Genomic DNA, 12,355 nt, shown 5'->3' with positions numbered 1-12,355 from the left:
TCGTTAAGTCATAATGGATATATTGAAACAATGTAATGGCATTTGTCATAGTTCAGATTCATCCTTGTCTTCGGATAAGATCAAGGATAAGTCAGTGGTGATGCGAAACCAAAAACCGTTAGTAAAGCTTAATGAAGAACCCTAACAGTTGTATCAAAAGCAGTGTGAATTAGGGGACGTATTGGTCTATCATTGAGTAGTGTGGAATGAATCTGAGAATCTTTTTAACTGTACTTCGAGTCGACCGGTTAGGGTGTACGAGGAACATCAACTTGACGGGAATGTTCTGGAATCGGCACCAAACGTTCCGGCTACTCGATTGGAAAATGATGACAAATTGCCTTATTAGCGGGTAGAATACTAGTTCAATTTCTACTACCTTTCCAGTTTCTCTGATGTCGTGTAAAAATGGTAGACTAAAAAAAAAAGAAAACAAGAAAACAAGAAAACGTGAGAGCACCACGTGAACAAACCATACCGTTCAATCATAATACACTCGTGACGGAAATCGCGAGTTGAACATACTCCTGCGGGTCAGAAGTATGGTTTTATTAGCATTTGTACAACGATCGTTGAATGCGCGATTAGAGAGAGAGAGAGTTGTACGCTGGTCACGAGGGGAATCATACTTCGCACGCAATGCTTCCAACCATGTACTGGGCAGTCTGCATGCTTGGACGCGGATATCGATCCCAAGAATGTAGAGAGCTCTCTGTGCCCCGATAAGAACTGCCCACGTTTCGGAACCAATATGTTTGACAGTAACGAGAGAAAAGTAACTGCATTCACAGAGGTGAGATAACCTATCGGCAAGAGAAAATTGATCAAAAGAAACAGAGGAATAGTCAAGTCAGCTAAAGCCAAATACCGCGTTATTGAATTCTTCACACACAATGATCAAACAAAAATTAGCGAGTAGCTAGCTGTCGCTCTGAATGTGAAAGGAATCCGGGTACCAGGTGTGGCTACTCACTGATTCTATGTTATGGGAACCGTGGGAAATGACTGGCCTTGGTTATACGGTATGTGGAATGTTGGAAAATTCTGGGGGTAATCCATGATGCGAAAAGTCAAATTACCGATAGTTAAGGACGTGGACAGACCATGAACACGAAAAGATGATTTGTAGAATAATAAATTTGAGTGCGCATACAGTTTCTGAAAATTTTTTGAGTATTCTAAAACAGTTCCTTTTCAAAATCACTCTGAATATTTATAAATAAATAAACAGTTGAGCAAACATCGGACAAAACTGAGGTTACTGTTTCAGAGTTGGGACAATTGCACACCAATTTTTGAAGAAAATCAAAAATTGTGAGATCAGACGTTAATTGGGTTCGCATGGAATTCCCCATAGATATGTATATCTGTCTGCATAACTATGACAACCGTATTGCGGCCTTTCGGCTTTCCGGCCCTTCTGCATTTTGCGGATCGTAATTTCGCTCCTTCGGAACTTTGGGTAAGGGTCGAAATCCCGACAGATCAAAAAGCCGACTGCTCGAAAAGTCGAAATTGTCTATTTACGAAGTTGGGATTTTCGATAAATCATCCAGTAGATTAACTGTTTTCCCGGAAGTTCATTTATCCGAACGCTCTCCTATCCGGAAAAGTATTTTCCCAACAGTCGGCATTCCGAATGACCAAAGCACAAAATGTGAAAGTATAGAAAAATAAAAGTTCCGAAATTGAAAATTTAGAGCGGCAAATACTTCGAACAGCTGCAAAACCGACAAAATTAGTTGTTCACAATCAAAATTTGACAATGGACAGACGGCCGAAATAATATAAATGGCCAAAACGGTTAGGATGAACTCTGGAGGATGAATTATTGATCTGTGCGGCTTGATTTTAGGTGATACGAAAGAAGAAAGCAGAAATCGTCCAGCGTAGGGACCAATAAGTACCAGCCGATAACGAACAAGATGCAGCTGATAAGTTCCAAACTTCGTCGTAAAGTGATCCGATAGAGTTTGTGTTTCGTAGTTGTGACTTGTAGTTGGGGCCTTCCGCCTTACGACTTTGATAAAATACGTCTGAAAACCTATTCGATGATAGATTTGGGCGCAAAAAGTTCTTGATTTCCGGGGCCCTTAAATTTATGCACGAGTCAAGTATGATGCCTGCCGTTTCTTTTGATACACGATTGATATTCTCTCTTCGGACAGCGATACAACGCGTCATCACGGTGAAGTATTATACTTCACGTTGATGCTTGCATATCACCATTCCGATGTGTTCGTTATGCTTGTTTACATAACGTATTGATCTGAGTCCTACAAATACAAGCATTGCGTGTTGTGAGCGTCTTATGATGCTCTGTGTGGAATTACTCGCTTTTCATATCATCGGACAGGAAAAAAGTGTACCAAGAATTCTGTGACATCTTCGGATAACGTGTATTAGACAATGAGAGTGAATCAAATCAATAGCGCGACTGTTTATGAAGAAATCAGTCACACCGCATCAAGGGTTGTAGTTTTGAGATCACGTCATCATTATGTGAGAAAGAAGAGACGCAACTTTTCTATCAAGGTTTTCGATGCTTCCGCAGTTAGATCCCGAATGAGACTTGGCTTCTGTGATGAAGTCGCGTTTGAAAACGGTTTGTTACTGAAGTTTTGTTAACATTGGAGTTGACCTTATCAGGGCGAGAGTCCACCTGATACCGCTTCCTCCCACGGGTGTCCCTGTTCATCATGGGCTGGAGTCAACCATGTGCGAAGTTTCAGTTGGATGGATTCGACCATTCGAGTGTCGTTTTAACTGATCGGCCACTAATGTATTAGCGCATATGTGTAATAAATGTTTTGAAAAATCTATTATTGACAACTATTACTGCATTCATTGAAAATTCGTTATTCTGACCATCCAATTGCGGCTTCTTGATTGAAATATCCCTTGAAAGCGAACAAATAATCGTCTCCGCAAAGCCTTCGATACAAAAAACATTCAAAGCTGTATTTTGTAAGTCTCGGGCCATGCGATAAACTGAATGAGCATTCACTTATACATCAGATGCTACAATCAGTATTATTATTCATTGGCCAATCAATTGAAACGACACCCGATCGGTCAGATCCACTCGACTGCAACGTCACACACGTTGGTACACAGCTCTAGCTCTGAATCAATTAGGACACCCTGTATTGAAGCAACTAGTAGGTATCAGTTTAACTCTCGGCTTGATGAGGTAAACTGCAATGTTTAAGACACGTCGGCAAAAAACTGTTTCCGAACGCGTCTTCATCGCGGAATCCAAGACTTATTCAACTTTTCTATCTCAACCGGTTACAAAGTAAACTTCCAGTATTGCTCATATTTTATCTTTTTATATCTACGACAGACTCGTGTTAAGGTCAAGTAGTCAATCTTATAACGTTAGGATGGCTATTTGTAATCCAATGAAGTGAATATTTCGCCGTAAACCCGATTAATTTGCACCCCGGATCAACCGGTTTCGGTTGATCAAGATTATACTGATAATTATTCATCTATCAAACAGGCCAAGGTTGCGGTCCGGGTTCTCGGGCTCTGTAAATCTGCCTGCTGTGTCAGTATTGACAACTCCCCAAATTCGAGATGACGCAGCCAAGATGGCGGACATCGAATTCCAAGAAATACGAATTTTTCCATGAATTTTGTTATTCGGGGGTTCTTGGGGTCGCTGAAACCGAATCCGCCATCTTGGCTCCGCCATCTTGAATTTAGGAATTGGCCAATTCTGACACCGGATTCGGTTTCAGCGACCCCAAAAACCCCCGAGTAATGAAATTCAGCCATTTATTCGCAAACCTGTGTCGTACCACTTTTGGAGCTGCTGCTCGTCAAAAGATCTTGCACTCAACCGGTTAAACAAGATCTTATTACTAGAAATGTGGTGATTTCTGACACACAAGATGACTTAGGACGCTGCAATGATGTCACGTACAACGAATTTCATGACTTGAAAGACATCAACTTGTTACTGCTGATAAAATATTCGTGACTACAAGTAATAGTCAACTAACTCCGAATACCGCGTTAATGAAATTCTAACGCACAAGGAAAAAACGAATACAATGTTAGCAAGCTGCTTTACCTCTGAGTTTGAAAGCAAACCGGATTTGTACGATAGGCTACGAGTAAATTCAGGTTCTACGCTCACTGATTCCATGTGAACATTATTTAATTACTATCCTTGAAATAGGGAGTGGGGAAAATGTTCGATCATTCTGGGGGTGATATGTGATGCGTTGTTCTCCAATTATATAAAAACAGAGAATCTGGTTTCAGGTTCCAGTGATCAGTTCGATCAGAGCGGATACAAAAATCTTATCTTCCCTCAGCGTCGAATACCGCTTGAGTTTTGTAGAATCTAACAGAGAGAAGTGTTGTAAATCGACAGGCCAATTTCATTGAAATTTTATGCACAAATTTCTGAGATATATAAAGAGAGCAGTGTTTCGGATTTTCACTGAATCGTAGGATGGACCCTTTGACGGTAGCCACGCTTGCGGTGGCATGCTTCGTATTGTACCGGATAATCAATTTTACAGTCAAGCTGTTTAAAGTTGCTTTGCTCTTCGAATACCCGCTAAACGCTGAGGAATTACCGAGTCTGCCTTTCATAGGCCATGCGTATCTCTTTATTGGCGGTAATGAAGGTAAGCAAGATCCTTTTCTTGTCGAATTGGTTAATGAATCTTCGGTAACGAATAGTATTATACTGAGGCACTATAAAATATGCAATTGCAGCTATCTTAAACAGGATGAATCAACTGGGGAAAAACTATCCTACGTGGTGTCGAATTTCATTTGGTAACAATCCAGTGTACGTCATGACTTCACCTGAACATTTGAAGGTAAAGTGATCTGATGATATTCAAACGCGGATGAAACTTTGAGATCTGAGTTGATTCGTCATTTCAGGAGATACTCCTGAGTCAGAAGACCATTAAAAGAAGCTTCTTTTACGACTTTGCGCGACCATTGTTGGGGGACGGATTAATGACAGCTCCCGGTAGGTGAATGATGTCACTTTGACATTTCACTTTATGTAAGATATCGGAGTCAGGAAAGTATTGCCTCGATCCCATTGAATTTGAGGTGATGTATAAATGCATCTAAGTGAGCCTGCGTCACATGAAGTCAAGTTTCCCTAGGGTTGATTCATATCTCGAGTGAGCAGATCAACATGAATAATACTTATGGTCCTCATGCCCAAGCGAAGTTCATCGAGCTAGCAAAGGGTACGATTTCGATAACGAATGACGCGAAATCTGACCACTGGTTTCCTGAATAGCTTTTGGAATTCATGAATCTTCTGTTGAATCGCAAAAGACTATTATTGTGGACAACCGAAATCAAATTGCGGTCAATATTGATAACTTAGAACCTGGGAGTGAAACGGCTGTGAACTTCATATGCATAAACGACGATGCATATCTTATTTATTTTCATACGAATTTCTCCAGAATATATGACTTCGTTTCGTACTGCTACTTGTGAACCTTATCTGATGCGTAATCGTGATAATAAACACCATAATTGCTGACGTAAGTCGTCGTTGTTTCTACGTCAATATGTTGTGACGATGATAATCGCGTTTAACAGTTCATTTCTCTCAACATCTCAATCGTCGGCATCATCATCGTGTTGAATTCGTTCAGTTGCCACATCTGGAAGATTGAAAATTTACGAGACGTATAATCAGATGAAAAGTGTGTCCGATCGAAAACATAACGAATGGAGAGTTCAACGGAGCAACTAAAACCAACTAAGTTGAATCTGATTTAAGAAAGTATTTGTAAACCCGACAAAACCGTTTCAACTCGGAATTTCAATTAAAAATATCTTGTTATTATCACATACGAGTAATCACATTATTTAATCCTTTTTTTCGCTCAAAAATTCGTATAATCGTCTTGTTGCATACAAAAATAGCTTGTTTCATTCGCAAAACAACTTCCGAAAAATTGTGTGAGAGGGATTTTTTCTTGAGTGCGTCAATTTCCAAAGAAAATCCGATACATATTTGACGGTAATAATTCACAGATGGTAAATTCGTGATTAAACAAGAAACACGTTAATGGTGATTAAAATTCGACTCATTGTTAGATGATCCGTTGAGAATTCATCTGCGAATACAGTTGGCTATTGTTTATTAAAATCAGGCAAACACTATGGATTTTTTGTTAAATCAAGTGTAAAATACTGAAATTTCTATGATGTAGTTGAAATAACGAGGTGATTGCTGTTAAATTTTAGTACCTCAATATGTTGTCCACCGTTACCAAGACTTATACAATTGAATGTCACCATTTTTTTTCCGTCAATTAACTTCAGTGACACCGATTCAAAGCTTTGTTTTATCATGTTTCTGTTTTCATATCCTTTCAACTTTATTGGACAACCCATTCATTGTTGAGAAAAACCAGATATTATACACCGCATACTGAAACTGATAAGCACATACTGTTTGACACATGTATTATAGAGACTCCCCTATCGCTGTGGGAATTGGAATTGAGAATTACGAATAGTTGACCAGTAAATAAATTTGTCCATGACTCCATCGAAATGCATCTCTAGGGCGATGCGTTCATGTTCATTTCCAAAATTGTTGCCGAATACTGGAGAATTTTTCGTTACAGAGTCAATGTGGGAAGTGCACCGAAAACTGATTCAGCCGTCCTTTAATCCGGTGGTTCTCAAGTCTTTCTTGAAAACATTTGCCACTCTGTCAGTGACACTGGCCAAAAAGATGGAACAACACTTGGATGGACCGGAATTCGAAATATACAGATACGTTTCGCTGTGTACATTCGACGCAATCTGTGGTAAGTCAGCTGTAATTTCGGGAGAATCAATTATGAGCATCTGAACAACACATTTTTTTGTAATCAGAAGCAAGTACAATTATACTTTACGTGTCATAGTGACGGCCATGGGCGTCAATCTGAATGCAATGGAGACCGCGAAATGTGAGTTCGACGAAGCAGTAAGTAAGTAAGTAAATTGAAGTGCATTTTTCGTGGTCAACGCATTATCCTTTCGCTCGATTACACGTTCATTACAAAACTCGAATCCTGATCACTTTATTTGGAGCAGAACGCATTCGACAATCTCACTTGAATCATGGATTCATAATTTTTCAAATCACCAATGCAATCCCTCGGATTATGCAATAATTCTGTCTCTACAGGGTGATGACTGGTTTTACCAAACGAGCCACCAGTCCTTGGCTGTACCCAGACTTTATTTTCTACCGTACGCAAGTTGGCAAGGACCAAACAAAGTACATCAAGTTTATTCACGACTTCACTGATAACGTAAGTGCGAGACATCTTCATTTACATAATCACGGCATGCATTGGTCATGTCATTTTGTCGACAAGAAGTACCCTATCCCCCAAATCCTTCGCGCGGTACTTCGACACGGAATGAGACAAGATCACTTGCAGGAAAACTTTAATCGAGAGTACGGACGAATCATTCTCCGAAAATTCATTCCTTTGACATATTGAGTAACGAGTTTGATGTGGCTCAAAAGTACCATACAAGTAATGATAAAACTTGACGATCGATTTGGATTCAAAATTTGATTTCATTGGTATTCTGATTTCGCATTGTTACCTTTCGGCAAAGTTTCGTTCCGATATTGAAAGTTCTTGCAGTCAATTGTTTGTTACCATTTGTCTGGAAGCATATTGTTTGAGCTGACTAAAGGGGTAGATTCGTACACCTGAACGAAATAATACATTATTTTGTAGATGGAACGATACATGACATTTATACTGACGTTTGTTACGCGCATTTTTGCTTCACTTGACCAACCCGAAGGAGTTACGAAGCACTCACCACTTGCATAATATAATAATTCAGCGACCTGCGATGCCAGCTGCAAGAACGAAATTGAGCTCACGCTTCATAGCCATACAAATATCTCGCCATCTCCATTGTGGGAGATTTCTATCTTCTCACAAATTAGGCAACTTAGGATTAATCAGGATTTCGGTACCATGGTGAGTGATTGAATGATGAGGTCGTCTGTAATAGTCATCATAGTAATTCATTTGAGTTGACGTTTCGATCTAGCCCGGTCAGCCATCCCCGGGTTGCAATAATACAAAATTACAGACACATGAAAAAGTTGTATGACTATCCCTTACAATAGGTCGTGTTCGGAACTTTGTATGTGATCTGATGTTGTTACAAATTGAATTTATATGTGAAGAGACAGTATGAAAATTAGTCATACAGCTAATTTTTCAAATATCGCGTTTAAGGTAGTAACAAGGTCGCAACAAAAATAATATAGCTTACAAAACCATCGATAGATTCCCAAATCTGCGTGACGTCGTGATCACGCGTAACTTTTACGACGTTACCGTCGATCCTTAGTTTAGTCCCGCAGAATTTCGATAAACGAATGAACCAACACTGGTCTTACTTATTCGCTGGCCTGTGCAGTGGGCCTCCTCTCTTGGAGTTTCGGATCGATGGTCCTCGTTATGGTGCTACTGTCTAATTGTTTTGCAATTATTAACAAGTATTTCCTGGTATTGCGTTCCCGCAAAGGGTTCAAGGATTCATGGGAACAGGCATCCGCTTGTCCCGTTCTAAGTTATGAACGACAAGCATGTTCCAGCAATTGTTTTTTCTTGTCTGGAATACGCATTAAAACGAATTACTTGAATAGAGCAACAATTGATGGACGTCTAAATCAAAACAGCCAAAACACTGGCGTAAGCTCTGAAGGATAAATTACCAAACAGTGCGGTTTCATTTCAGGTGATCCGACAGCGGAAACCAAAAATCGTCCAGCGTAGTGATCAACGGGTATCGGCCGATAATGAACAAGATTCTTTTGGCAAGTACCACGCAATCCAGGTGTAGTCGTACAGTGCCCCGACAGAGTTTTTGTTTCGTAGCTGTGAGTAATACTTGGGGCCTTCTGCCTTACAACTTTGATGAATTATATTTGACACCTAGATAACGGTGGATTTCCGGGGCCATTCGTAAATGTGCGGGGTGTGCTGCATGCCGATGTTTTAATCACTTTCACATTTTTGTATCAGACACGTCCGCGGCTAGATCTCGGATACTGATAGAAAATCTCCTGAGACTATCGATGGAGAACAAAACGCTGACAGATGAACAGATCCGGTGTCATATTGATACGACGATCGTAGGTGTGAGTATAACACAGTTGATACTGTCATCGCGGCGTCGCTTCAATAAATTGTTATAGGTGTCAGTTTTGTGATTCGCTGAGAACGAAACAGTAGATCCACCTAGACCATTGTCAACTCGCTGTATGACGCATAATTCGCTATCTGACCATTAATATTCTCTGTTAGGGCACCGACACAGCGGCCATCACGATGAACTATTTTTTGTTGATGCTGGCATCCCATCAAGACATTCAGGTGTGTTTGTTATGCAGGTATACATTATGTAATGATCTTACAGAAGCGAGCATTGCGTGTTGTTCACCTTTTATAAGGCTCTACGTATAATAACTCGCTTTTCGTATCATTGGACAGGAAAAAATATACCAGGAATTGTGCGACATTTTTGGAGAGAATGTCTTGGAGGATGACAATGAAGAGTTGCATATCACGATGGACGCCTTGGTGAAAATGACGTACACGGAGAGAGTGATCAAAGAAACTATGCGCCTGTTCCCGGGTGCGCCCATAATCGGCCGGGAGACAACGGATGATTTGAAGTTAGGTTCGGAAGCTTTCCTCATTTAATATATTTTTCTGCCATCGTACCTGGGTACTGTCCTCAAAATCAAGTGATAGGTATGTCATTCAGAGAAGTTATTCCTAAAATTATCAATTTAAAATTATTTTGTAGGCCAGTTAACTGTGCCGAAAGGGACTTCAGTCCTGCTGAATATTTTTCGCGTTCATAGAAGTGAGAAATACTGGTCCGACCCTCTAAAATTTGATCCAGACAGATTCTTACCCGAAAGATTCGCGACACAAGAACCATACTCGTACTTACCATTCAGTGGGGGACGAAGAAATTGTATCGGTAAGGAAAGTACTCTAATTGACAACGAACTTATATCGTTATACTAATAATTCATCGAGATTCTTCGACATCGTCATCAACTTCATATTTGGTGTATTTTTGAGCGAAAGAATATTGCTCAGAGTTTGAAACACGATTACATAGGTACCGATGATATGACTTCCAATGACTGTACAGGTTTCTCTCAATTTCAGGTTGGAGGTACGGTATGATGTTGATGAAGACAGTTGCCGCAACAATTGTCTGGAAGTACGTTCTGACCAAGGATCAAGTGATACCAGTCAAAGATTTACGGCTGACGTTCGATATTTTACTGGGATCTGTTTATCCCGACACCTTAAGGATTAGGAGACGCGTTAAATAGCATGCTTTTCAGTAAAGCAACGTCTACTGCATAGTATAACCCACGTACGGTTATCAATTATGTTTCGTATTAATGATTGCAAATAAAATTACCACACTGCACAATTTCATTGACGTTGAAATCGACTGATCTTTGATCCCAATCGACGGAGCCTTTCTCGATTTAAAAGCGATTAGATTCTAGATACGATCCATCGTGTAGTTGTTGTTTCTTTGTTCCTGGTTATGATATTTTCTGAGAAACGGTCCAATTTACTGAGAATTTTCGTACAAAATTCTCGTCACTTTTTTTAGCTATCCAATATTCTCTAAATAGTGAACAACCAAGAGCACGTAGATATTGCTTAAGGAAATATGACTGTTTACGTGCGGAAAATGATTCTGCGATGGCTATTTTTTTTTTCTCGTCCATTTCGTTGGCAATGGAGACTTTCATCCTGTAGCACGCCGCCCGAACGATAAACAGCGACGCGCTACCGGCAGATATTCTCCATTGTCAACGTTAGCTACTGGGAAAAAAAATTAGCTGTCGCAAAATCAACTTCCTTCCTTATAGGTGCAAGCCATGATACTTGTATCAATATGGTTGAAAATTTTCATTCCATAGTGATATTGCTGAACATGAAATTGCCAAAACTGAACGTGTAGTGTTGAACGATACATAGAGTAGAAGAGAACAAACGGAACCGAATGGTTCTCGAAAGATATTCATAAAGAGTCTGCTTTCTCATTTCCAGTGCGAAAAGCCTATTTAACGAAATGCCAAAACACAAATCACTCTGTTTTTGGCCGAACTTGAGTCGACCTATGTTTATGAAATATGACAGGTTTTCTGTCGTAACTTCTCGGTGTGACGGACTCAATAATCACGTTTTCTTCGACGTAGAAGGTGATATTCACAAAGGCTTTCCATCGCAGAATGGAATCTTGACCGGTAGCCGCTTTCGTGGCGGCGTGTTTCATATTTTACCTGGTAATCGAGATTATAGTCGAGCTTCCGAAAATCGAATTGTTTTCGGAATACTCGTCCGATGTTAAGGGGTTACATCCAGTCCAAACTTATCAAAAATTATTATTCTTATTCTACATAATAGTCTGGTCACATCTTTTACGAATGTTTTTGCTCGAAGCTAACGTGGAATTTTCAAAATTTCCAATTTCAAAATTGGTTCCCGTGACTACATTACGTGTACCGAAGAAGAAGATGTAAGCTGCGTCAAGTAACGTCCGAGCCCAACAATCTACTAAATCGGTTAAACTGATCAGCCTGTGATTGAGCTGTGAATGCAAAAGGTCATCCATGCGACTGAGAAATCGCCGATTGAAGGTCACAGATATTTTAATTTTATCCGTTATGAAATTTGTGTTAAAACAAGAGTCAAAACCGACGCGTTTATACCTGAACCACATTTTCCGGTGTGATGGGTCCTCTATCTCAAACACCGTTTCATGGATTAACTTCAAAATTCGCATACACACTCCTTTCAGATTCTGCACGCGTTTTTGATTGGATTTTTCGATAAGGTTCACTACTTTTCGATGATACCTAAAATAGGGGCGATTATCGGTTTAAGAGGCGACGATTCTGTTCAAATCGTCATGCATTTCTCATTTTTTCGAATATTCAAAACCCCGATCGGTGAAGCATAACTATTGTCATCTACGTTGAGACACATTTCGAATTTTTAATTCCAGATATGGCGCTTCGCCACTATAACCCGTACTGCTTAGTTCCGCGAGAAGCGCAGAGGTTCAATAATATCGTATGGCTGGAAATCTTGAACGTCTTTTTTTTCAACAAAACCCGACTGTAGATACATCACAATAGTTTGTGATCACTAACCAAAGATCGAATGATTACTTCAGACGTTTTGGTCCCTGAACCTTACTACTGTCAGATAATCTCTGGAAACTATCCGACGACAAGAAAACACCGACAGGAAAATCGGTACGGAATCACGTT

At 40.0% G+C, this 12,355-nt stretch overlaps 2 protein-coding genes across 7 annotated transcripts in view; one reads left to right on the top strand and one right to left on the bottom strand.

The window, feature by feature from the left end:
• LOC124304408 (protein turtle homolog A-like) overlaps positions 1 to 12,355 on the bottom strand; it is a 418,202-nt gene that overhangs the window by 151,986 nt on the left and 253,861 nt on the right. The gene's annotated exons all lie outside the window — the stretch shown is intronic.
• LOC124304404 (cytochrome P450 4C1-like) overlaps positions 4,274 to 12,355 on the top strand; it is a 28,211-nt gene continuing 20,129 nt past the window's right edge. The window contains exons 1-12 of one of the 6 annotated variants that reach the window (XM_046762607.1): positions 4,274 to 4,646; positions 4,738 to 4,844; positions 4,912 to 5,002; positions 6,636 to 6,821; positions 6,921 to 6,990; positions 7,187 to 7,313; positions 8,776 to 8,854; positions 9,063 to 9,178; positions 9,345 to 9,413; positions 9,531 to 9,720; positions 9,953 to 10,029; positions 10,224 to 10,388. In XM_046762607.1, coding sequence (XP_046618563.1) covers positions 4,469 to 4,646; positions 4,738 to 4,844; positions 4,912 to 5,002; positions 6,636 to 6,821; positions 6,921 to 6,990; positions 7,187 to 7,313; positions 8,776 to 8,854; positions 9,063 to 9,178; positions 9,345 to 9,413; positions 9,531 to 9,720; positions 9,953 to 10,029; positions 10,224 to 10,241 — 1,308 coding nt within the window. In that variant the 5' untranslated portion in view covers positions 4,274 to 4,468 and the 3' untranslated portion in view covers positions 10,242 to 10,388. Of the gene's footprint in view, positions 4,647 to 4,737; positions 4,845 to 4,911; positions 5,003 to 6,635; positions 6,822 to 6,920; positions 6,991 to 7,186; positions 7,314 to 8,775; positions 8,855 to 9,062; positions 9,179 to 9,344; positions 9,414 to 9,530; positions 9,721 to 9,849; positions 10,030 to 10,223; positions 10,503 to 12,355 lie in introns of those variants that run through there. The other 5 variants (XM_046762606.1, XM_046762604.1, XM_046762605.1 and 2 more) reach the window with 5 other exon arrangements.

This window comes from Neodiprion virginianus, chromosome 5 (assembly GCF_021901495.1).
Source record: "Neodiprion virginianus isolate iyNeoVirg1 chromosome 5, iyNeoVirg1.1, whole genome shotgun sequence".
In the NCBI taxonomy this organism is placed as follows: domain Eukaryota; kingdom Metazoa; phylum Arthropoda; class Insecta; order Hymenoptera; family Diprionidae; genus Neodiprion; species Neodiprion virginianus.
The sequence above is the reverse complement of the archived record's forward strand: the minus strand, read 5'-3'. Positions and strand labels throughout refer to the sequence as shown.